This window comes from Erpetoichthys calabaricus, chromosome 15 (genome assembly GCF_900747795.2).
Source record: "Erpetoichthys calabaricus chromosome 15, fErpCal1.3, whole genome shotgun sequence".
In the NCBI taxonomy this organism is placed as follows: Eukaryota; Metazoa; Chordata; class Cladistia; order Polypteriformes; family Polypteridae; genus Erpetoichthys; species Erpetoichthys calabaricus.
Window position 1 is genome coordinate 71,844,179 of NC_041408.2, and position 27,211 is coordinate 71,871,389.

A 27,211-nucleotide genomic window follows, 5' to 3' on the forward strand; every position below is an offset into this window, starting at 1 on the left:
GAATTATTAAACAAGTTAGGGTATTTATAAGTCCCTTTTATCTCTTTAATTGAGACAAGCCATATAAACAGATTTTTTTAGTTTCTGTGTTTGTTTCCAGTAACCATTTTCAGGTGATTTTAAAAATCTTCATTTTGAGATGTATAAGTTGTAAATGGCTCTTCCCCTGCCACCTCTTATTTTACAAAACGTAATGACCAAACTTCAGAGGTCATGCTGCAGGAATTAAATAATCTTAAATTTGCTAGGTTAAATCATACTACTGTTGGAGGCAGAATCAGTTATGAAATCCCCAAACTAAATGGCAGTATTAGAGAGACTCCATTGTCTCGGCATATAAATAAAGGCAGTACGCTTACTGATAAAGCATAGAATCATCTTGTTAGAGCTACTGGTATGAGTGTTAATGTTGCTTTTTAGTTAATGTTAGAATTTTCATGATTGGCTGTAACAAAATCTTTCTTTATTCCCCTTGGAATTGTAGCCTTTGTATTTAACATTGTCATCCCTCCTCACTTAGTATAGATCCAACTTTGGAAATAATCAGGGGTGAAGGGCAAAATGCCCCAAAATGAATTGACCATTAAAACAAGAGGGCAAGTACAATACTACCCCCAAAGTTACACGTAATATTAGAAATAAATGTGTAACTGTTCCTATCATACTAAAACTTGTCTTTGACACTCCAAATTCATATTTTTATTTATTTAATTACTTTATTTTCTTTTTTTACTGCTCTTCCCTCCTGCATGTTTGTATGCTGACTGCTTAATCTCTTCTGCTTGTAAATTAGGCATCTTAATTGCACAACTGTCTACTGTGAATCCTGTTGCAAACATTAACAATACACAACCACCAACACAACCACCCATAACCGTTAAATGGGTCAGTCTTCAAAGCCATTGAGAAACAGAAGTCGGATTGACATTTACTTTTATAGCACATTTTCATACAACAATGTATCTCAAAGTGCTTTACAAAATGACAAGTTACAAGGAAAAAAAAACTATTAAGATAAGGCAATAATATTAAAGAATAACAATGAAACAAGGTAACAGTGCTTATTTGTTTATTCAGTTTACGAAAAGTGTTTATATGTTACACTATAGTGTTGGTATATGTACTTTTCATTAAGCATCATGACACTTATGGGTCATTTGAATGCAACTTTTTTGATTATTCATTTCAGTTAGTTAACATTTTGTTTGCTACCATTTTGTTCAGTGTACATGCCAAAAGGTGTTTTTTTTATATCTTTTTTTTTAACAATTCTATTATTATCATAATTGCCAACATTATTTGACTTTAGTCAAAGATCTTGACACAATGGTCCATTCACCAGTCCCTAAAGGATGTTTCTATCAAATTCAGTGCCACTTGGGTAGGATTTTATTATATTCAAGAGTCTACATGAATTAACTTAATTGTATGTTTTTTTTCTTCTTTTCCTCAGGAATTAGAAAATGTTGTTGAAATCAGCAGTATGGGTTACAGGAACAGGAAGATTTTCTTGTTTTCCTTCAACACAACTGTAATTACAGTCTGTACAAGTAAGTCAACACTTGTGTGTAGTGTGTGGTAAAAGATATGTGTGTTTGTGGAATATTTAAAAAAAAAAAAAAAAAAGTGTGACATTCTATACAGTGAACCCTTAAGGCATACAATATAGTTTTCAAGGAACTCATTAAAAGTTTAAACATCACTTTATACATCAGTAAATCTTGTAGAACTGGTGCCCAATATGGCTGCCTATTTGCTGTTTTTTTTTCTTACAGTTTATCAAAAATTACTTGTAAATTAAAAGAACACTTTAAAAATATGTACTAATTAGAGTGATTGTTAATTACTTCAACTGAAGCCATGGCAGTTTAGTGACTTTTTCATTGTCGCAATGTGTCAGAGGTTGGAGAGTAACAGGCCAACTTATACGTCAGCATCCAGTACTTTAGTCACATCATCCCACTGACTGCCTTTTGAGAAGCAGTAATAGCTTGTAATATCCATTTAAGAATACAATTTACATTTTTGATAGTAAATCTAATCTGAGTGTCTAAAAAGACATATTGTGGTAACTGTCTCTTGTTTTATTTTTTTATTTTTTTTTTCTCTTCCATAATATGTAAAATGACAATAAGGACATTCTTATGATGCAAATGCAATAAATCAATGGTAATTTAAACATATTAGCATACAAAAGGTTTTTGAATCACCAGCTGTTTTTTGAGGTTTGCTCTTTGGCTTTGTAAGCAGTCTTTTTGGTGATGTCATTATGCAGCATTGTGCAACTTTTTTCTTCCTAGTTAAGCACTTTTTAATTCCTTATTAGAGTTACTGTTCTTGAATGCGTAATGAAACTTAAGCGGTTCAGGGAGCTCTTAAGTGAGAGTGCTAACGAGAAGCTACTGCCCTGTTAATGGCAATGCTAAGACTTTGAAATCCTCATGGGGGTACATGTCTTACACATCTAATACTGACCTTATCCTAAGTGTATGCTACTGTACTTATCTGGCAGTTTATTTCTGTGCTCAGTTCATGTTTAAAATATCCAAGACAGTAAATTGCAATGTACCAGCAAAGCTTCCCAGGCACAGTAATCCAGGTTTACGAAGATTACACATGATAAAGTATTTGACTAATAAATGTAGAACTTCAGCTTATGAGCTTGTGTGAACATGTAAATGTTATAGTTGCTTCTTTATTGTGAGTTTTTTCTTGCATTCAAAAAGAAAAAAGTTAAATTGAAATACTGACAAATATAGCACATTTTAAGTTGTTAATTATTCTACCATTGTGCAACATTTATATGCAATGTTTCAAGATGTATGTTTTACCATCAGTCTTACGTCATTGTTGTAGGTGATTCACATTGAAATTTAACATCTGTCCTTCTATTCATTTTTGAAAGTGAGTGGCAGTGCTAAATGTTTTTTTGTACATTTTGAACATGAAATGTAATAAAAGAGTTAAAGGATACGTTTGGTATTTATTTTTAAGTCAAAAGTTATTTGTTTACAATTGTGGTATATAACTTGCAACATGAAACTGTGCTATGAAATGAAACATTTTTTATAAATAAAAAAAACAAGCTTGCTGTTGTGCTTTATAATGAAGGTAAAGGAACCTGGGGACCAGTGTGAAAACAAATGCACTCAAACGTAATATGATTGCGAAAAAATAACTGACTTGAAAAATTCCCAAACTTTTCCTTTAACTTGTCACTCCATTCACATTAATCAAATTTTGGACTGCAGGTTTCTGATCATTCTAATAATAATAATACATTTTGTTTATATAGCAGCTTTCCCTTTATGAACTGTGCAGGTTTAGCAAGTTATGCACAGGACATTCTCAGTAAATTATCATGTCACTGACTGAGTTACAGATTCATTGTAAAAAGTAAGCAGTATAGAAAAATGAATGTTACTGTTATATGGCACAATTAAATCCTATTTGATTCATGTAACTTATTTTTCCATCAACTAATGTTGGTGAGGGTCCCTGTGACAGTGTACTGAAATGAAAAGATCAAGCCACACTATTCCCAATAATAGTATTCTCATTCCAGCCAGTATAAACTTTCCTGTGTTCCTTGAAGTTTCTTGTAATGGGCTGGTTCTGTTCAGTCAGTCACCAAGTACACTCCCAAACACTAAGGAGGGCATCCTCCCTTAAAACCACGCCAGCTGGCAGCAGAAAAGAATCTGCTCTGTTCCAATGAACTAACATAATATTGCAAGACACTATTTTGCCAGAGAAATTTGCCCATGTTTTCAGTAGTACAGTTTGATACAGTGGAAGCAGAATTGCAAACATTGTATCACTTCGGTGGTTACTCTTACAACTGAAATTCTCAACAATGACCCTGGGGCATTTTAACCCATCCATTTGGGGTAGCTGCCAACCCAGAAAAACAGACACAGGCCAAAAGACACCTTTTTGTTGGGGGGGGTAAATATAATTTCAGGTGTCTCTCTTCTTGACTGCAGTACGCCGCACTAGAAGTCATTCCAGTGTGTGTTTGTCAGACATCACGGTGTGATGAGGCTAAGGGAACTAACTCATGTGCAAAATGCTAAAATTTAAGCCGTGGCATCCCAAACTCTATCTTTCAAGCCTTGCCTGTTCTGTCCAAGACAATCATGAACTGGAAAGCAGGCAAAACACACCTCTAGTTGCACATTCACTTTGAATAGACTTTAATTTACCCCAAATATCCAAACACAGCGGTCTCCCTACAAACACTGGAACCAAATGGCATGCTTCAGTGTTCCTAAATCCTCATGCACTTGTCACACATTTAGAACATAAGATGACAAATGACAGGAGACCATTCAGTCAATCAAGATTTTTTGTTTAGCTTGTACCTAAGTTGTCCCAATATATCATTCAAATACATCTTAAAGGGTGTCAAGGTTTCCGGTTCAACTCCATGTGTCAATTGTTTGTTCCAGATTTCCACAACATTATGCATAAAAAAGTGATTCCTGGCTTCAGTGCTAAATGCACATCCCCTTAGTTTCCACTAATGTCTTCAAATATGTGGTTCACCCTTCAAGTAGATTCAGCAGAATTCTTTTAACTTTTCAATGCCTTTGAGAATTTAAAGACCTAGATTAGGTCCCCACGCAATTTCATGTGCTTGGGACTAAACTCCAGTTCTCAGAGCTTGTCAGAGTACAACATGCCCTTAGGTCCTGGGATGCACTTGGTTGCTCTCCGCTCTACAATAATAAAGTGCTGCTATGTCTTTCTTGTGTATGGTGACCAGAACTGCACACACTACTTCAAATGTGGTCCTACCAGTGTATTATATAGTCAAAGCATGATGTTTGTTGATTTATATTCACCAGTTTTTACGATATAACATAATGTTTTATTTGTCTTTTTAATAGTTTTAATAGACCTATCCCCCCAATTCTTTTTCAGGGATTGTTTCCTGTAGTACAATGTTTTCCATCTTGTATTTATAATTTACTTTCCTTTTGCCCAGGTGTTGCACCTTTCTGTGTTAAACTGCATTATCCAAGTGTTCACCCAGTTCTAAAGCTTGTCCAAATCTTTTTGAATAGTTTGAAGTGCCTCCTCAGTGTCTGTTATTACTCCAGTTTTAGTATCATCAACAAATTTCACAAGGTTACTAACAATACCAAAATCTATGTCATTAATGTGAATCAGAAAAAGTAACAGACATAGGACAGACTCCTGAGTGACTCCACTGATGACGTCACTCCACATGGAGTATTCTGCTGTTATGTGTATTCTTCGTCTCCTACCAGTTAACCAACTTGAGATTCAGCTTTGTAAGTTACATCTGATGCTTGCAGCTTGTAGTTCCAGAATTAATTTTTAAAGTCTAAGTAAATGTTGTCTCATTCATTAGTTTTGTCTATTATTGCAGTTGCCTGTTCAAATAATCTAAAAGATTGGTTTGGCAAGATCTTCCTCTCATAAATCCATGCTGTCTGTTATTTAGTATATTATTTTAATAAAGGTACTTTTCTGATTTACAGCTTACTATAGTTTTCAGAATTTTGCATGGTATAAAAGTAAGACTTGTTGGTCTGTAGTAACCTAGATCCATTTAGTCTTCCTTCAGTTAGAGCTACATCTGCAATGTTTCATTCCTCAGGCACTATTCTTTTCTCAAGTGAGCGCACACATATGTCTAAAAGGGTTTATAGGTGATGTCTTTCATTTCTTTCAATACAATTGGTAAAATCCCGTCTGGTTCAGGGGTTTTATTAGTCTTCATTGTTTTGTGGACTTGAAATACACCTGACACTTCTATTTTATTATGTACTAGCAAAATTCCCACGCTTCGCAGCGGCGAAGTACTGCCTTAAAATTGTTATTATGAAGAAAAGTAAACATTTTTAAACTAAGGGAAAATATACAAATAATTATTTGTTAAGGATCTCTTTGTATACCACGTTGTCAGTTCGGCCCTCCAGTTGTAATATGACCATGCTGTGCGCTGAGATTACTCTTGAGCATGCAACGTACAGTTGGCCATGTGAAAAGCAATCTTGCCTCAAACCAATGCCAACCTTTTGTAGGGTTTGTCCCTGAGACTTATTAATTGTCATTGCGAAGCAGAGCCTTACTGGAAATTGTAGGCGTTTGAATTGAAATGGGAGATCAGAGGGTATAACGGGGATGCGAGGAATAAAAACTCTCTCCCCTGAGCCACTGCCAGTAAAAATAGTTGCCTCAATTAGGTTCTTTTGCAGACATGTGACCTGAAGTCTTGTGCCGTTACAAAGTTTCGGTGGCTATACGCAAATCCACAATCGGCTTTTTTGAGCTAAATCTGTTGTTTTCATATGAGCCACTTTTTATTATTGGGATCGTACCTAGAAACAGAAGCTCTATTAACTTGTGGATTTGCCTGCGAGTATTTAGCGACAGCGTCTCTATGAACTTGTGGATTTGCCTGCGAGTATTTAGCGACAGCATGTCTATTAACTTGTGGATTTTTCTGCAAGTATTTGGCGGCAGCGTCACGAAGTTGTTTCCGTCTAGCTCAATCAGAAAATGTACTACAACGTCTGACTCGCCTCCTTTTTACTGTTTTCTCACAGCTTGGATTGCTGCTGTTATAATCGGTTTGAGTTTCATGGTTTGTTTCAGTTACGTTAGTATTTGCAGGACTTGTTGTGTTGAAGTGACATTCGGCATCTGTCAAGCGTTGTAAGCATACAACCGGTTTCAACGATAACTTCGTATCCAGCTTTTGAGAGTTTAAACATTCGTAAACATCAAAGTGTCCACTACTCAAATCGTCACCTGTGAATCTAAGATGTTTAAGAGGCATTGACGGTTCTCCAAACGTGTAAAATTGGCAGGCAGCCAACTACGTGGGAGGCGTGGGGATGGGGGATGCAATATAGGCAGGCAGCCAACTATGTGGGAGGCCTCACACGGCAACCGAGCTGCAGGCAATGGACGTATATATGTATGTAAGTAGGATTCAGTTATGACCATTACGTGTAGAATTTCAAAATGAAACCTGCTTAACTTTTGTAAGTAAGCTGTAAGGAATGAGCCTGCCAGATTTCAGCCTTCTACCTACACGGGAAGTTGGAGAATTAGTGATGAGTGAGTCAGTGAGTGAGGGCTTTGCCTTTTATTAGTATTTTATGTCTGCATGGGGCATACCATTTGTTTCTTCCTTTACAAACAGTTAGATGAAATATTTGTTCAGTTTATTTGCTTTTTCCTTCATATTTTCAATTATTTCTCCTTTTGTGTACCTGACATTTCTTAAATTCTCTTTTATCATCTTTTTTTACCAGAGTAGTACTCAAAAAAAATTGCTTGCTGTTTTGTTTTGGCTTCACTGGCAAATTATTTTTTTTTGTTTCTCTTGTGACCTTTCAAACAATTTTTTGATCTCTTGCTTTAGTGTGCATTGTTCCTCTTAGTCAGAATTTGGCGTTCTTTAATTTTCTTATACGGTGATCTTTTAATTTTTAATTTTTTAATAATTCACTTACCAATTTCACTTACTAATTTTGGGTGATTTGTCTTTTATTTTATTGGTTTTAGTAATATACTTATTTTGAGCCTGCATCAGAAAGTCTCTAAAGTGACGCCATATATCATTAATTCTTGCTGAGTTTTTACTTTATCATTCTGCATTTTCTAGATACTTCCTTATCCCCATAAAGTCTGCTTTCCACAAACTACAGGTCAAATCCCGTTATAGTGAATAGTGGCCCAGACAAACGGTCATGCAACATTATGTTTAATGCCTTTTGTTAAATTTCAATGTAACAAATGTTTTTTTTAACCAAAAATGGCCACCTAAGATAATAATGTGATGTAAAAACAGTTAGTGCCATGCCTACACAGCGTTACTTTTCATGCTGACCGGGATTTATGGAGCGGAAGAAAGTTGAAATTGGTGTTCGCACATATTTATGCATCTGGAGTTTTTTGTGCATACGCACATTTCCACTTTTGACCTTACACCATGTTTTAGTGTGAATTCTACGCACAGCGTTATGCATGAGGCCCCAGGAGAGCACAAGGAAGAGCAGGTCAAAGGCCGGTGTCAAATGTTCTAAACATTGTGCAACAAGCACATTACATGGTAAGCCTGTTCCTGCAAAGGACAACCAATTACTTTGCCCTTGGTTTACTGTTTACCAGACGTGGCAGAGCAGCTATGGAGTTTCCTTTGCACTGCTTCCGCTAGAAATGGCAAATCACCAGTAACCCCAGTCACAATAGTAAACGTATTTTCCCCATACTCATTACAACAAAATTTCCATTATAACGAAATATTTTTATGGTACCATGAAGTTCGTTAGAACAGGATTTCACCTATATAGCTCTTTGTTTTTTGTACATTTGCATGTTTTCTAAGATAACTTCAAATTTTAGCATCTTATCAATGTTGCTTATCAATAACTTCTGGTTTTATTATTCTGTTTTTAAACCTCAAGTTTTTGAAAAGTAGACAAGTGTTTCCATGTGTTGAGTTTGAAACAGATAGGGTGACAAAATAGTAATGTGCCATTAGCACAATTTCAATTTCCTATTCTGTATTTCCGATAGGTGCGTCCCAAAGTTTGGAAAGTTAACACCCCCCATGATTTTCACACCCACTAATATGCTATTGCCTAAAATATCAGGACCTGGCTGCCTGTTGCAAACTCCAATAATCAAATCTCTGGCTTTCTTCCTTACTAACTTTACCCACAATGATTCTGATGTGGTCCTGTCTTCTATTTTGAATTTATGGGCCAAAATATATTTTTTCTCACACAGCACCACATCTGTTCCTTTCCTTCCTTATCTATTTTTACTGAAGCATATATAGCTACTAATATTATATTCCTCTCCATCTTTCTTATTTAGCCACAATGCGTAATTCTTGTAATATTGCAGTTCCAAATCAATACTGTTGCCTCTAATTTGTGATTTTTCTTCCTCACATTAAAGAGTAAATTTCACAAGGTACGCAGCCATGAGTCAATCCATGTCCACCAAGTGAATGGTGGCAGGAATGGTAAACTCTTAAACCATCAAAAATATACTCACCCAAGCCTGCCAGTTTCAGGTCCCTGTTTGTGCTTACACAAAGCACTGAAGATGTGCATTAACCAGGGCACTTCTACAATAAATTAGTGCTTAAAGTTTTTTGGCTGGAAGTCATCCACTTCCACAGCTTTAGCACTATGGAGCTTTTTAATCACTGTAGTAACCCAAAGCCTCAGAATTTATTCCAGTTCTAGCCAGTGCTTCCAGCAATGTTTTTTTCTAATAAAAGTATGTCCACTGGGTTTACCTCAAAGTGCTTCTTTCACATCTTGGCAATATCTCCAGAAGAGGTTAAAATTTTCATACCCTTCCTAAGAACAGCCTGAATAATGTTCCTTCTGTTTTCCTTGAATGGATTGCCACAACCTGACTGAAACCTTCTTCATGGCCTTACGAAACCTATTTCACCAATGGCCCAGCAGCCTTCATGCACCACTGAGTGAAATCTGAACACCCTCCTCCTAAAATCTCTCATCATCTGTGTTTTACCAATAAATAAATAAATTAAATAAAAATTAGCCTTAATTTAAATGAGAAGCAAGATTATCAGATATGCTGTGATGGTCCGGAGTGCAAACAGTGGAAATTTAAAACAGGTACCATGTGTAAAATAAGAAGGGTGGCAGAAGGGTGTGTGCAAATATGGTGGGTACAAATGTAGAAAAGTTGAATGCTTACTAGAATGAACTGTCAGTAACGCTGAGTGGAAAAATGCTAACATAGAGACATTGGACAGTGTTTTTTAAACGTACTGATAGGAATTTCTTTAGTTTATGTGGCTTTTGTAAGAAATTTATAGGCCTATTATTATTTTTGTCACAAAAAATCATCAGTGCAGAAGATCACTTCCAGGTGTGGGTTCTGCCCCAATACCTCAGTTGTAATTAAATGCAGTGATAATTAGAAATTCTTTTTACATTATGCACACTGGAATATGTTCTTGATGCCTCCATATATTCTTAGAATTTATTTTCTGAGGTTGCAGAAGAGCTAAGGTACAGCAGAAAGCAGCCCTGGGTGATTGTCATCACATGCTTAATCGTGCTCATGTACACTAAGCAGCCAAGGTTATTTTTTTAACAGTATGAAGAAGCTTGAATCTCTGGAGTAATCCAATGGGAATGCAAGTGTCCCATGCAAATTCTAAATGGTGGCGAATTGAGGTAGTACCCAAAAAACTGTGTGTGGATAGTGTGTGTTTGGAATTGTCTCCTATGTCAAGGCACCACTGCAACGATCTGTGTTCAGTCCAGAGTAAGGTACAAACACATTCCCTGTCCTTGAACCTGACAACAAACGGTAACCACTTTACCCAGCTGAGCTAAAGAAAAGTCCTTTCACTCAGTTACCTATTCTTGTGTTTACTGGCACATACAAAGTTAGAACAGTCTATTATAAAATGAGTATTAGGAAATGTTACCCTATTTTTTCAGGGCTGCATAATTATTGCAGAAACTTTAGTGACATTTCAAATCATTGCAGTTACCTTAACTTTAAAAAAAAATAATAATAATAATAACTGCATAAAAACACTTTATTCTTTGCTTTGTCATTCTTTCGGTCTGATGCTCACTGATCTTCATGAAGACCAGTTAACTTAACTGCCAATTACATTTCATTTTACAGGGAACTAGAAGCACAACTTTATCAATTGCTTAGCACAATGTGTACTTGAGCCCCAAGATAGTCCACCTGCTCTGTGTGTTGAATTGAGATTTGATTTAGAATTGAATCAAGAACCCAAGAATCAAAATTGCAACAAATCACAAGATTCCCTCCCCTAAAATTATGAAAAACTCTCTAGACATAATTGGTTCAAAACGTATATTGCCTGAAAGACTTTGTTGAAAAATACAGACCCGTTCACCCATATGATAACACCTCAACCACCAGGGATCTGTACATCATACTGTAGAACATAGTCTGTCACTCACATTGGGCCATTTTAGAAATGTCTGTCTAACATGTAGTCTTTTAAATATGAGTGGAAGACTCATAGCTGTTGAAAACCCATGGCAGGTATTGGGGAGAATGTAAATACTTGAATTGCTGTCTGTCATGTAATTTTAAACCCAGTTTCTTGGAGGTGACAGGCATCAGCATTAACCACTACATTAACGTACTATTCCTAACTCAAATCATTATTGACCAGTGCATTCATTTTGTAAATAAGGCTGAGTATATCAGTGGAGAAAATGTTTATGGGGTTATTATTGTCATGTGTACAGAGTTTAAGGAAATTCTTACTTGTACTGTATATGCTAGTCAACATGCAAAGATGTTGCCACCCTCTAGCTTCATGATTAGTTAGTTTCCTATCTGAAAAATCTTAGTAAACAGATTACAGTAATCCCTCGCTATATCGCGCTTCGCCTTTCGCGGCTTCACTCCATCGCAGATTTTATATGTAAGCATATTTAAATATATATCGCGGATTTTTCGCTGCTTCGCGGGTTTCTGCGGACAATGGGTCTTTTAATTTCTGGTACATGCTTCCTCAGTTGGTTTGCCCAGTTGATTTCATACAAGGGACGCTATTGGCAGATGGCTGAGAAGCTACCCAGCTTACTTTTCTCTTTCTCTTATGCTGACTTTCTCTGATCCTGACGTAGGGGGATTGAGCAGGGGGGCTGTTCGCACACCTAGACGATACGGACGCTCGTCTAAAAATGCTGAAAGATTATCTTCACGTTGCTATCTTTTGTGCAGCTGCTTCCTGAAACGACATGCTGCACGGTGCTTCACATACTTAAAAGCTCGAAGGGCACGTATTGATTTTTGATTGAAAAACAAACTCTGTCTCTCTTTGTCTGCTCCTGACGGAGGGGGTGTGAGCTGCCGCCTTCAACAGCTTTGTGCCGCGGTGCTTCGCGTACTTAAAAGCCAAACAGCCCTATTGATCTGTTTGCTTTTCTCTCTATCTCTGTGACAGTCACTGCTCCTGACACGCACTCCTTTGAAGAGGAAGATATGTTTGCATTCTTTTAATTGTGAGACGGAACTGTCATCTCTGTCTTGTCATGGAGCACAGTTTAAACTTTTGAAAAAGAGACAATTGTTTGTTTGCAGTGTTTGAATAAAGTTCATGTCTCTCTACAACCTCCTGTGTTTCTGCGCAAATCTGTGACCCAAGCATGACAATATAAAAATAACCATATAAACATATGGTTTCTACTTCGCGGATTTTCTTATTTCGCGGGTGGCTCTGGAACGCAACCCCCGCGATGGAGGAGGGATTACTGTACAGCACTATTTAAACTTACAAGAAATATTAATTTATCAGATTCTGAAAAATGATTTTTTAAAATAACAGTAATAAAATTAAATACATTGATTATTCATGCCTAACAAATTGCTAAAGGAGTTATAATTGACCAGGGTGCAAGTTTGTGTAGTACTACAGCCATTATTAGAAATGTATTTCTTTGGCATTTCTGTATTATTCCGGACAATGAGTAGCTGTTAGAAGGATGGTAATATGCAATATTGTAGTATTTTATAGATGCATCACTTCCAGGCTTAACCCATTAGTATTTTTGAAAGGATAGATTGTGTCATTAGAGATACTGAATTACACTTAACCATGAGAGAGGCAAGGAAAGTCTGTTTTTACTCGTCGGTATCATTATTTTCAGAAAAAGTTTGCAAGTATGTGCTTTCACTTAAGAATAGATGTTTTCCATTACATAACTTGTTCTGGTTGTTGTGAATCTAAAAGCAACTGCTTTTAAGAAACATTGTGCATAATGTTTTGTAAGTAATATCAAAAATAACTGCCACTTTTATATTCTTTTCAAGTTTGCTTTTACACCTAATAGAAATACATGTTACTTAAAGAAAAACACAATAGGAATTGGAATATTATTTGATTAACTGAATTATTGTTATTGTATCCAGACCTGGACTGAGTCCTTTCTTGAACATGGTCTTGCAAAGATGCAGTGCAGCTATTCGTGACTCTGTGCTAGACAAAGTGAGTTGTAAAAGTGAATGTGTGCTCATTGTTATGATTAGAAAAATATAAAGTTAAAGAAAGCATTAGATGGTCTGTATTTTTAGTCATATGCTACTTTCTCTTGAGTATTTTTCTTAAATGTTCTGTAGAGTTTTTCACCACACTTTTAAGACTAAAATTGAGAGAGAACTTCATTGTGCTGTGCTGCTTTCTCAATATTCAGTTTTTCTTACATGTTAAGGGGAGTTTTCACCACAGTTTAAGACTAAAATTGAGATAAAATGTCTTTGTTTAGGCTTGGAGTTCAGATGAAAACCCCCCTCCTGTAGTTAGCATCTTTAAACTCTGAATCTCTATTAGGATAACATGTAAGTATGCTCAAATAAGTACAGTGTATTTTCAGTTCATAAATGTCTGTGAGATTAATATTAGCTCCCCAAAACATCTCAGTTAAATGCCATAAACACAGATAGTTTAATTTGCTTTAGTGGACTATACAATGCTTAACAATATTGACAGTTTTCTTCTTCAAGTGCCGAGATGACCGTGAAAGTCCTTTAATGCTGTTATTGTTGACAGCCTTGAAGAAATAAACTTTTTATTGCTTTCAGCATGAGAGTTCCTCTGTGAACAAATGCAGACATGTTTAAAGCTGTGTTCTCTGGCTTTGATAAAACTATAACAGAAATAAATGTGTTGTTTTTCCAAGGCACCACTTAATTAAACTCTTGAGTGTGACAAAGTCTGTCATTTACAAATTTCTTGTGTATCCATTTTGACTAAGTAAGCAAACCGTTCTTTCCTCTTTTTCTAATAAATTTTTAAAAGTGCTAATGTTTGTAAATGATTTTACTGAATATAAATCCCTAATCCCAGAACACCCTGTAGTTATTTGTGCTTAAGATGTATTTAATACAGATTAAGTATAAAAAGAAAACAACAAGAATTTACAGGAATGTGCATACTGTGGAAAAATCATATTACACTAAAATGTTTATTATTGTGGTATTGAGTAAATGTTTGAATATTATTTGGTTGACATTTTCTTCTCTGACATGAAAGAAAACACCAATTTAACAGTGTTTCTGCTTTACTTAGAATAAGAGTAAGATTTAATCAAAATACAGTACTGATGGGAAAAGAACTGTTTTTCTGCAAAGTCCATTCTACTTGCTACTGTAGTAACTGTTTCAACAGGTAAAAAAAACACTCCTGGCTAAAAGAGCATGTTATTGCAAGCCTAACACAGTCAGTCTCAATTAGCAAAGTAATTTAATTCTGCTACTTGACCTGGCTGCGTGTCTTAAAGTATGAGTGCCAAATGAGTCATATGGAAGTGCTTCCTTCTATTCCTTTGTCACTCAGCCTTGTACATTTGGCAAGATTTATGTGACACACTTGCTAATTTCATATTTGACTAAATTTCTGAATCATATCATTTTTGTGTAGGACTAAACATGTATGTATAGTGCAGTATAACAGAAGGGTTGGAAATGTTGAGCAGCACTGACATGTTGGGTAACATTGCTTGCTGCCTCACCACTCTAGTGTCCTTGGTTTGAAACTTTCTCTTTAATTTTGTCTGTGGGCTTTGCATGTTCTTACAATATCTGTGTTGAATTTCCTCCAGATACTCTGGTTTTAATCTTTAATTTTAATCTTTTAATTTGTGACTCTAAACAAGTGTCATGAGAGTGGGTCTTGCTATAAACTGACTGTTCTTTGCCTTACACTGTTAAAACTCTGCCGCCTCCAAAGCTTAAAACAACCCATCCCCTGACCACAACCACCAATTCTGAATTGTATGAAACAGATTTCTGAATATTAGTATATTATTTCAATGCAGGTTTTCCTTTCTTTCTAAATTCAAAGAGCAAACATTGGAGCTAACTAAATATAATATGTTGAGTTGTATGACTCCAGGTGTTCAAGTACTAGGCTCATAGGAAAGGATTTACTTTAGATTAGATTTTGTATTTTAATCGCACATAATGCTCTGTGTAATGCACAGCTGTTCTGCATGCTTCTAGGTAGTTAGTGTCTTTTAAAATGCTATCTCTCCTAGTTTTCCCCCTGTAGTTAGCTACCCTGATGTTTAATGTACTGCTTGCAGACCGCATTAGTTGCTTCAGTACTGAAACTTAGCACTTAATCCTGAGCCTTACTTTCCAATGGGGTACTTTTTTTGTGGAGTCTGAATGCTAAGCAGTCCATAATTGTTATGGTAAAATAACACAGTATTTTCACAGTTTGGTTATTAAAATGGTTACCATAACAATAATTTAAAGGGTATGTGCTTGAAAGTATTTTATGTCAGCATGCTGTTATCTTCCATTTGTCTGTATGTTAGAAAGATCTAAAAACTGCTTGTCTAGGCTTGAAAAAAACCTGAGATACTCACATGCTTAGATATTGGATAGGATACGTAAATTATGTGTTAATTTAAGAGCAGTATAGCTCAATGCCTGATTTGTGGTTTCAAGAAGAAACCACAGAGAGATTACTTCTGTTTTCTTATGCGTGTTGTATTTGGTAATCCTTATGCCCTTAATTATAGCTGTATATACACAAGATTTTTGTATTGTGTTTTACTTGGCAATTAGGTTTTCTTCACTCTGACTACATTGATAGTATTGCATATTATTATACCAGACTTTTCGTTGTTTATTTTGACTTATTTATTTTTTTCATTTCATTTTTTCTTTTATATTTACCTATATTCTTAAATATTTTTGTACAAGATCCTCAGAACCTTCTTTTTTTGGGTGCAAGTGTTGTTAAGTAAGAATTGTGGCAGTGAAAGGAGTTTATTAAGTTTTGTAAACACTTTTCTATGTGGATGATTTTTTCCATATTACCATTTTAGGATATGCTAAAGATTTTTTTCCAATTTTGATGTTATTTTTTATTGTAAATACATTGATGAAAACAAATAATAAACACTTTTCTTCAAAAGGTATAAAGGGGTTGAGATTCACAAGTTGTCTTTTAATTGTGATAATGTCATTTTGACAATGAAAACCATAGATTTGTAACAGATTCCTTTGACACCTTCTGCAAGCCATCTTCATGATTTTATTCAGCCACGCTTGCAAAGACCTTTTAGACCTGCTGCATCTGTAAGCTCAAACGTTGCAAATATTCATACTGAATATTTGGGATCAGTAACTAAAGATAAATAGAATATTCTTCGAAACTGACAAACAACACATTAAATGTACTGTCTTAAATCAGAGAAGGACTTCTTGAAGTGATGAAAGTGGGACAGCACATAATTAATTTTTACCTTAAATGTTTAGGCATGTACTTTGAAGAGTTTTATATCAGAGCGACCATTACATTTCATAAATGAGTAGTAATAGTAGTATTGTCAGGACTACAGGATACAGTAACATTCTTGCTTGCATGTAGAACGTGCAACACATTTCTGGTCTGTGGTGCCATGTTGATCTTCATTTTAGAGAATAGAAAACTAATCAGCTTACCTAGTAAATAGGTGTAAGGTGTGTGGGTTTTTTTTTTTTGTTTGTTTGTTTTTTTTTGGCTAAATGAGCATTATTTAAGTAAATGATTACATATTATTATTCAGTCAATTAAATTAATTATTGAATTTGTTAATGATTTTTTTTGGCTTGATTTTGAGAGCAGGACTTAAAATTTTTAAATTGGGAATGCCACATTATGGTAAAAAGACAGATTTTTAAAAGCAATAGAGAAGAGATAAGAGTGATGCAGCAATAATAGTGTACTGTGTTGTAGTTCTGAAATGGAATATAAGGAAAAATAGCAAACTATATGGACACATTCATGATCAGTGAATGATTTTGTATTTGATATGAAAATAGAAAAATGGACAAATATAAATGAATGCTTTGAGTTTGAGTGAAATACAAAGATTTGTGTTTTTTTTTTTATTTTGAAAATACAATTCTTGATCATATCTATATTTCTGAGACTGAGTCAAAACAAATAAACCCTTTCTAACAGTTAAGTTAAATATAAGCAATGCATTTTTCATCTTCTTTGTATAGGCATGGTGCCAGTGATGTAAACAAGATTGATCTTCTCCTTCTCAGTTAAAACATGAATGAGGTACAGGCTACTGTGGAATTTTCAGTGGAGCTCCACAAGTTCTATAATGTAGACCTGTTCCAGAGAGGGTAAGTTCAACACCCCCAGCCTTGTTATTTATTTCTTTAAACTATATGTGCAAAGAACACTTTTTATTTTGTAGATTTCTATGATGATGATGAGCAACTTATCATGCTATAATCTGGCACCCGTGTTTGGTAGTTATTTGATTATCTGTGAAGGTACTTAAGATTAAATGAATTAATAAATGTATATATGTATGGGAAAAATGATCAGATGGCTATGTTTTTAATGTATGATTTAGTGGGAATATTAATAACATTGTATATTTGTCCTGGAAAAGGGGAATCGCCAAGAAATCTTTCAATAAATACAATATGGTGTAAAGGGGGAATTCACAACTTTAGAGTCTGTGTGCAAATAATTTTGTAGTCCTCAAATAAACACTTGCTGCAAGGCACTAAGAATGTGTTCAACTTTCAACGTCCTCATTACCATAAGATTTTAAATCCAAAATAATTTGGGCTAGCACTCTGATAACCATGCGCTGCTGTATCTGTTATGGTTGCTGTCAAAATGTTGGAGTCACAACCCAGTTCCCTCATTCTGATCTTGAGTCTGTTATTACTAATAATGTCTGATCTTTTCTTTACAAAATGCCTTGTGCTGAAATAAGTGGGGTAGGAGGGTTTATCAGATGCAGTAACATCTGCATTTTAAAGAATACACCTTATAACCTTAAATGTCTTGCAGAAATCAAATTCTCTTTATCTTTCTGTGGGTAAAAATGCCAGTGCTTTATTTTTCTATTTCTTAAATAATAAGTAGCTCTATAATGCACTGATGCCTAAAGGCATAATAAGTGTTCCCAACTTCCATTTAGCACACATGTTAAAGACTTTATTCTTCAATATCAGCAAAACCCAGACTGTTGAACTTATTTTATTAGTCATAGTAATATTTTCCCCCTAGTTAACTTCTAATTTATATTTTATGGATATGTATGAATGTCTCTTCTCTACATAGATCATAGCTGAATGGACAAAAAAATACTTGACATAATGATACTGTGAAAAAGATAATCTTGGAACTGTAAGCATTCACATTGAGAATGATCCAGGATGGTAATGAATAAAGCTATTTTGGTGCCACCTCAGGACTTGTTGAGGACTGTTTAAACTAGTTAGGGATGTGGACATAGTATGTACTGATAGCATTCACTTAGAATTCTAAGTATTAAATAAAAAAATAAGGTGTATGTATTACTTTTCAAAATTGTTGCTTTTCCACACACTACCAGACTGGTGGTGTCCTTTGACAGAGGTGGTTAGGCACTCACTGTCACTACACTCCTTTTTTGCCACCGAGTGTTAAAGGGTCAAACACTCCCCCATTACAAACACCTTGTCTAATTGTCTGGCTTAATACTGCCTCTACAGTTTGCTCTTTTAAATATGACGCCAGTTTTCTTGGCTGCCAGCAATTAGTATCTTTTGAAAAGCCCTAGATTTACTCCTGCTGCCCATTACTTTTTGCCTTAAATTTTACTTAAGAGTTGACTTTTGATTTAGTAATTTACTGGCGCTGGACCGTTTCACTAATTTGATGAAAAATGTTTTAAAGTCATCTGTAGCTTTAATGATAATGTATAAAAGCTGTGATCAGAAGTTGAAAAATTTTAATTGTAATCACTAGAACTGGAATTTACTGTATAATGCAGTCACTGGCCATTTCTGAAGGACTTTTTTAACATGACAAATTGCTTTTTCAAGTGCTTCATGTTCTGATAAACCCATATTCTGTTTTTCCTGCTGCCTCAAACACCCTGTCAACAGACACACTTCATTGTAGATGAGTAAACTTGGGGAGGGCATTGGGAATGCGGCTAGCGATGGATGAATAATCCCATAGTTAATGGTAATGAGGTTAAAGAGGCAATGATCGGCCATTGTAAATGCAGGAATTCTACCGTAGCAACAGGGATTGAGATTTTTTTATACCAGACTCGATTATTCTCACTCTCTACATTTGAAGCATAGTCACATTAGTTGGATTTGATAAAAATGTTTAGGTGTTGCATTAAAAAAATGAAATACAGAAAATTAACGAAATAGTCATGTGTTAACTGTGAATAATCAAATCTAACTTACCTTTAACCTAATACTGTACATGCCTGTGATTTTCTGCTGTGCAACAAAGTGTCTCTGAGGCACATGGTAGGCTCTGAAAAATACTATGATTTAACAGAATATAAAAACAAAAAATGCTTAGCCCATTTTACAGGCATTTCCACATCCAGTAAATTTAAATCTACTCAATGCAGCATCTTCTGGTGTGTCTTTTCTGACATCATGTCCAGACCCAAGACTGTATGTAGCAGTGCTCTGACGAGCTGTTATTTGAGGACTGTATTTTTTTTCTCTTCTCCCATTTCTGTTGCTGCGTTTAATGAAACAGTTACACTCACTCTGGTCTTAAATAATTCTTAATTGCAATTTGTACTTCCGGTACATGGCAATTAATAGACTGAGTAGGGCCATTTTAAATACTTTAGAGTTGCCTCACTATTGATTAGAGGACAGACATCCCCTCTAGCAGATGCTATAATAAATGATTTACCAGCTACATAAATTTCCCTTTTTATTGTATTTTTGTACAATTTTGGATTATGAGTGTATTTATATTTTGCTACTATTGCCTTGCTTCTCTTGACCTACACATTATCATTATCTTTTTAATAGCAAAGGAAATTATGCATTATTTAATGCATCCTTACCGCAGCATCACCTTGCCTCTAAAATAAAGTGTGGACTTTTTCCTTCAGTATTTCTTTTGCGTGGGATTTAGTCTTTGATACTGCCATTCCAAAAAAAAAAAGAATTCCTTTAATTTATTTTTTGTTTAATTTGCTAGAATGTTCAGGATTATAGATATAACAGTAAACTCATTTGTGGTTCATTGTCTGCTCATTCATATTGTACAAGATAATGTTTTCATGACTCTGAATCTCGTACTTCTTTCAGTAATGTCAAGTCAACTAAGTCCATGAAAACAACCCGAAATCAAAATCACTCCCCCTAACACTATGTATGGAAGGAGAAAGATAATTGTTTTAATGGTATGTTGTGTAGGTTTTTGTCAAGTGTGATGTTTTTTTGTTCTGGTCTGAAAGATCAATTTCAATTAAAAAAATGGATTCTCACTATGAAAAGTGAATGTTTAATTCATCAAAAGGTTGCACATGCTTTAGCGTCTATAACTATAACCAGATGTTTCCGGACGTGTTTTTTTTTTTTTTTTTTAAAACAGTGATGCCCCTTTTTTGTGTAGGTAAAGATTTTTTACTGACATTCCTGTGAATGTCATTAGAGACTGTGAATTCCTTAGATATGGTCATGAGCTTCTTTTATCAGTTAGCAGTTTTAATAAAGCTAGGCTTTTTGTGGCACTCAACTTTCAGTATTATTTACTCATCTCTGAGCAGCCATCTGTCACTATAGTAGACTTGTGTGTTCACGTGTTAGTAATGCTTGTGTGTTCACGTGTTAGCAATGCATTTCTGTAATTCATTTTCTTTTTCACCATTGCAGCCTGCGTTAAACATATTTTAGTGTCAATCTACTGATAATGGGCAGTTAAAAATGACTGGTTAGTGGTTTACACCAGAAAATGGACCTGTCTTTTTCTGTTTGGTGTATAGCTTTGAGATTACAATCCCCAGATTAAGAACTGAGGCTGTACATTTTTTTCATTCTGTAGAAACCTGCTATTGGAAATAATTTTGTAGGATGTGCCTGCCTCTGGAACAAAGTTAGAGGATGCTGCTGCTTTTCTTTTAAATCTATTCTATGTTTATTTTTGATCACATCCTCCTATAATCTGTTATCTGTTACACATGTCCGGTAACCCAAGGTTTTTAAGATTATCTTCCTGTTCTGTACCCATTGTGTTTTTGCTACACTTTCCAATACTATTTCCTTTAGTTCCTTCCACCTCTTAGTAAATATCCGTAGTTGTCTACATTTTAGGTAATATGCAGAATGTTATTTTTAATGCTCAAAATATTTGTTTTATATTATAAAAAAGAAACTATATTGAATAAAAAGCATTTTATGATTTTTTTTTTTTTTTTATGTTCAAAGCAAGAATTGGGTTGTTTGGCTGCAGTTATAGACAGAATCTTGGGCCTTTTAAAAGCACTATCAGCAGACCAGTATCCTAAAATTCTACTGCCTTGAGCACTACGTTATCTATAGAGTACATAGATATAAACTAACTTAAACAGTCTGGCAGATTAAACTGGCCTATAATTAAGGTAAAAATAATGTATGTTGCCCTTTCAATGATCCTAACATCTGTTTGTATTATAGTGACAAGCATGTAGAATACATTCAAGGATGTAACTTTGGCCTTTGAATGTGCATACAGCAAGTTAAAGTCAGGCTAACTTTTGATTGGAACAGAGTGTATTTATGTCATATTCTTATGTGACTTCTCAGTAGTATACTTATAGTACATAGACAGTGGTGAGAAGGAAGAATATAGAAAAATCTTGGAAGACTTGGTAACAAGGTTGAGGGACCATCCACCAGCAAACGAACATCACTAAAATACAGAAGCTGTTGGTGGAGTAGATCTAATATGCCAGGGTCTCCCTGAGATTAGTCACCATAATCTGTAAATGTATCACCAAGTTATAAATACCTTGGTAGTCTGAATTGTATGGAAAGCACAAACCTATGAAGGTTCGTTCTGACCTACAAAAAGGCTAGAATGGGCTCTAATCCTTTAATTTGTGTGACTTGCTGTTGGGGATATTCTGCTAGTCTGTAGTGGTTGGTGTATAGTTCAGCACTCTAGTCACTTAAAAAGAAGCAACATCATCTCAGGGGATGACATATGCCTGAATAAACAGACGCAGGAAGACCATCTGTATTACAGTATTGATCCTGGACACCTCGGATACAGTGGACACATCAGCACTGGAATAATAGATGAGATTAGATTTTATACTTCTTTAAAGAAAAAGTATAATTGTAAATGTACCCTGGACATATTGTTTTTACAGTTTTGTCTCCTGCAGTGTTGTAATAGTTTTTACTATTTTTCTCTTAAGACATTATGTTGCTTCTAGAGTAAGCAAATTTCCAACTTGCAATCAATAGTATATCTATCCGTCCATACTGGTCAGTCTCCATTAAGGTTCTCTGTTAATTCTGGCATTTAATTTGTCGTTTTCTTTGCATCTGCAAGAATGTGTAGTTCATGACATTAGTATATTTGTTTGCAGGCTCTATGATGTATGATCTAGAGCAGTGGTCCCCAACCTTTTTGACAGCAAGGACCACTTTATTAGATGCAAATTTTTCCACGGACCGGTCGGGGGGGGGGGGGGGGCGGTTTTATACATAATTTACATAACATTTCTATTATTATTAAAGTTATTAAGCAGTTCACATACGTTTGCAACCCGAGATTTTTCTTCTTTTTTTGCATATAACAAAGACATATGCTTTGCATTTGCCAATCCAACAGATTGCACATCACAAACATTAACACTGTTATCGTTTTTTTCGTGTCTGCCGTTTCTATAGGAGGGTGACAATGAGCTATATTCCAATGGATGTTTTTCAAATGTTGATAAGCAATAAGTAAAAGGTATCATTGAAAACCACAGAAAACAAAAACAGCAAAAAAAAAAAACAGTACGAGGAAAGTTCGAAGAAAGAATTTTTTTTACAATGTTTCTGTTTGGGGATCGTTGTGCAAACGTGCACATCTGAGCTGTGACCACAGATCTAACTGCTCTGTGGATGATTCGTTCAAGCATTTCAAGGTCACTTCGTTGTAATGAAAGCATCTGTTGAATGTACTTCGTAGTAACGTGATTTCTATAGACTCGCGTCATATGGGGAAACTGTCAGGACCATAAAAATACTTTGTTGTAATAGTCTCACACCTCGGTCTCTCTCCTCTCTCTGCGCCGCTGCAAAGCCCCGCCCGCCAAGCGTTCTGAAAAGTCTGAGTGAGTCGCCATTGCCGGCAGTTCTCTCGCGGCCCGGCTGTCAGACAGCTGCGGACCGGGGGTTGGGGACCCCTGATCTAGAGTAATAGAGAAACTGTTGAAAAAGTATTATTGCTTTAAATATTTCATGATTCTGACACAGTTACTCATTTTGCCTTGAGGCTGCTTTAAGGGATTTCTTTTTTGAAGAGAGACGATGCATTTCTTTTGTACAGGGATGCCAGTCTACCAGTTATTACTCTCTGTACAGGCTCTTGGTCTGTTTGGATCTTTGAATTTTAACTAGCCCTTAAAGAGCCTGGTTTCCTTAGCATTTTCTCAGTTGCCTGTTCCCCATGTTTGCACTTAATGACCAGCAGTTTTTGTGGCTTCTTGCCAGCCTCAGCAACCTTGCTTTCTCTCTTAGTAGACAGTTGCACACTCTTGTGGCATGTGGGTCTTGTGTCCTGGAGTACTCTGGCGAAGTCTTAAACATTCATTCCCATGTGGCACCCTGCTTGCTGCACTTATGAAGAAACCAATATAGGCCTTACCATTCTTGGGTGACCACAGCCATACCACACTATTGTGTCAACCTTCTCTCTCCCCGCTTTTATGGCTCTTTTTCTAAAAATGTGTCCCTATTGACTTTCCTGTGCCCTATTCCATTGTCATTTCTGGAAGCTTCTTGAAAACTGGTCATCGGCTCAGAAAACATATAGTCTAGCAGGGTGCCAGAAACAGTTTGTAAATTCTGTCTTTCTTATTTGAAGTTCACATCAGGCTAAGTCAGAGAATAATTAGCAGTTTGCTACTCTTGGTTAGGATTGATTATCAATGTGTTTACTTAATTTGTTGATCAGTGTTTTGATTGCAGATTTCCTTACAAACAAATGTGGTTGTAAACCATAGCATTTTCTGATTTGATAGCACTGAATTCTTTAACATGTAATCCACGCTAAAATTAACATACATGATAATGAACTTGCACTATGAATCCGCATATAATTTTTACCATTTCTATGTGAACTGGTATCTTTCAAAATAAAACAGTAACATACTCAACAAATGTTGATAGAATGAGTAACAGCAAGGCATTCTATCCCCGACATGTCATTTTTAAATATAGCTTTGTGTTTTAATCTTCATTCATTAATTTGTAAGTACATGGTTATTTGTATTTATCAAAAATAAAAGAAAACAAAGATTCTAATCTTAGTTTCAAACTGAAAAATACCTGTTATCTGACCAAGCACAGAAAGTGTGAAATTTGGTTATTAACTAGAAAACCAGGACTTGTGTGTTTAAATTATAATACAAATGATGTTTTTTTTTGTTTATGTCTTGTGACTGTAGTACTTGTAAATGGTGGTGGAGTTTGTACAGTAATTATTATTTTTTTATTATAAAAACATATACTATAAACAGGTTTCTGTGATGAGTGGTGAAGCTGAAAAATAAAGTTAATGAAAAATCGATCCATAGTTTATTATTTAAAATGTAACATTTATTTTGATACATTTGTTTGGTAGGCCTGGGATTCCCAGTCTTGAGAAAACTGGCAATAGGTCGTGCCAGTCATGCCAGTGTGGAATGATAAAATCTACTGACTGCTCCAGTAATAGACAGGGGCATCTAAGGAAAGTTAAGTGTGGGAGAAAACATATAATGATCCTCAGGGATAAAGATAGCTGTCATGCCAGAATGTGTCAGGGATGCCACACTTTCCTTGTTTAGAGAACTTGACGGATGATAATAAGATTAATAGCCTCCTGCAAGTAACATGCAGTCCCAAGCTGTGAGGCTAAACAGCAAGTTGCTTCTGTAAGCCCACTGGTTGGGAGTAGGATTCCACTTGCATTTACCAGTCAGTCTAAGGAAAAATAATTTAGGAAGAATTGAAGTAGTCCATCTACCACATCTATCTGTACTTGTTGATGTATTGGGGGTTTATTTGCCATATCAGTATCATCTGAGTAAGAATAATTGAAAATGGGTTTATTCTCTCTATGGAATGGCTTTTTTTTGGGTGTGATATAATGTATAGTAGTTACTTTATTTGTACATTGTTACATTTTGTCCTGAAAAAATGCTATTCCATTCACTTGTTAAATAAGTTGTTGTAAATGTAAACATTATAATATTTACCCAATAACACAGTTATTCCAAGCACTGGTATTCTTTTCAAGCTGTCTTTGTTTTCAAAGAGCGATGTGAAAACTCTTGGTAATTCATTGAATAAGATGCAGAATATCCTACATAATTTTTCTAACGAGTAACATAAAAAAGGTTATTTTAAAGAGTGTAAGTGTAATAACTGAGCCATGTTTAAACATAGAAAGAACAGAGTGACATGCGAATGACCAGAAACCCCTCCTGTTTTTTTATTGAATTGTTTTGTGCAGTCTTAGTTTGTTCATTCTTCTTTAAAAAATGGTTAAAATTATCTTACCATATTTCTTACACTTAATATATAATTTGTTTTTACAGTTTTTATCAGATTCGTTCAGCTTTGAAGGTGCCTTCCAGAATTCCACACAAAATAGAAGCCAGTTTACTACGTGCTGCAGGTTAGTGATATGTCTTTATACTATAAGGAAAGTGTGCTTTTTATGTGTGTTGCACATTTTTTTCCTCCAATTTCTACTTTAGTATAGTTTTTTTTTTTTTTTTTTTTTAATATAAATAAAGATTCATACTTGAATGCAGTTAAAGAGATATGGCAGTTTTTTCTCCATCGCCTGTAGATAACAGTGTATGTTCTTTGGAGTTTCAATAAATTTTAAAATATAGTTTTCAAAAAAGTTATTACATTTTGCATCTTTGGTTACATATGAGAGCATAACACACAATACACGTATAATGCTGTAACACCAATATACGGCTAAGGAAAATGTATGTGATCCAGATCAGTGTTCATCCAAATACATACTTCTTTAATATATATTGGCATTACTCTTAAATGTATCTAGTCATTAGATCATATTTGAGGTTTCAAATGAAATGATATATGCTTTATATATTTTTTTAATTTCTAGTTTATTTTGTTTAATCTTTTACCTGTGTTCAAGCATGTTTTACACATTTATTGAATAAGCAGTTATTTCAGTGTCTCCTGAGAGAGGATTATTTAAAAAAGTAAGGTTTTCATTCTGCTTAATTTGAAAATGCTTATTAAAATCAATGAAATAGTAAAGAATTCAAAAGTGCATACATAGTAATATGTGGACTTCTAAATTAAATTTAAGGCAGTACATTTGGCTGTTTTCTGGTTCTGTATTTCTTTTCCATTGTTTTCCTTATAACTCTAGCCATTAGCCATCTGTTAACTTTTTTTAAAATTTTTTTTTTATTACTGTGTGCATACCTGCTGTCAGATTTATGTTATTGTTTATAGTGTTTTAAGGTTTCTAGCCTAGCACCCAGTGCTGTTGAGTTTAGAGAGAGAGAGAGAGACATAACCTCGCAAAATTCTGTCTTTAAAGGTTAACAGTTATGCTTTTGATTAATAGAAAAAAATTACTCTTTCTCATGGGAACTTTGAAAAAATTCCACTGTCAAATAATTCAGTGTGGCACATTGGCACAAGTACCATCCCTACTCACTGTCTTCAGGAGTTTTCCTCCAGATACCTTATTTGAATTTATACCTTTGGACATGAAAAGCTGTAGTAAAACACATTTTGTTTAGATATGTATGTCAAGTTATGTGAATAATAAAGGGATGAAATCTAAACTATTTGAGAAATTCTGTTGTATCCCATAAGAGCAATTAAACATAAATATTAATGAAATTATGAAATGCTTTGCTGCTTATAAACCATTTTCAATTCTGTTGTTTACTAATTTATGCTTTTGGTATTCTGTTCATCAAGTTCAGCCCTGGAGTCCTCAGTATTGTAGGTTTTTGCTCCAACCAGTTTCCCAATCAGGGAGTCATTTTTCCTTTAATTGACCTCATTGTTTAACTAGCTGCTGATTTTTATCTTTTACTTTGCATTCACAACATACAGTAGTATAAAATTTACATTTCTAAGAAAATTGGAAATATTTTCAATTTTGCCTCAGTTTTAAATTCTTAACTCCCTTTAGATAGATAGATAGATAGATAGA

The 27,211-nt window shown here is 34.9% G+C and overlaps 1 protein-coding gene across 2 annotated transcripts in view; it reads left to right on the top strand.

Moving 5' to 3' along the window:
* Positions 1-27,211, top strand: part of fam135a (family with sequence similarity 135 member A) — a 113,932-nt gene that overhangs the window by 24,604 nt on the left and 62,117 nt on the right. For both annotated transcript variants that reach the window (XM_028820508.2, XM_028820507.2), the window contains exons 2-4: positions 1,454-1,550; positions 17,035-17,163; positions 25,590-25,669. In XM_028820508.2, coding sequence (XP_028676341.1) covers positions 17,087-17,163; positions 25,590-25,669 — 157 coding nt within the window. In that variant the 5' untranslated portion in view covers positions 1,454-1,550; positions 17,035-17,086. The remainder of the gene's footprint in view (positions 1-1,453; positions 1,551-17,034; positions 17,164-25,589; positions 25,670-27,211) is intronic.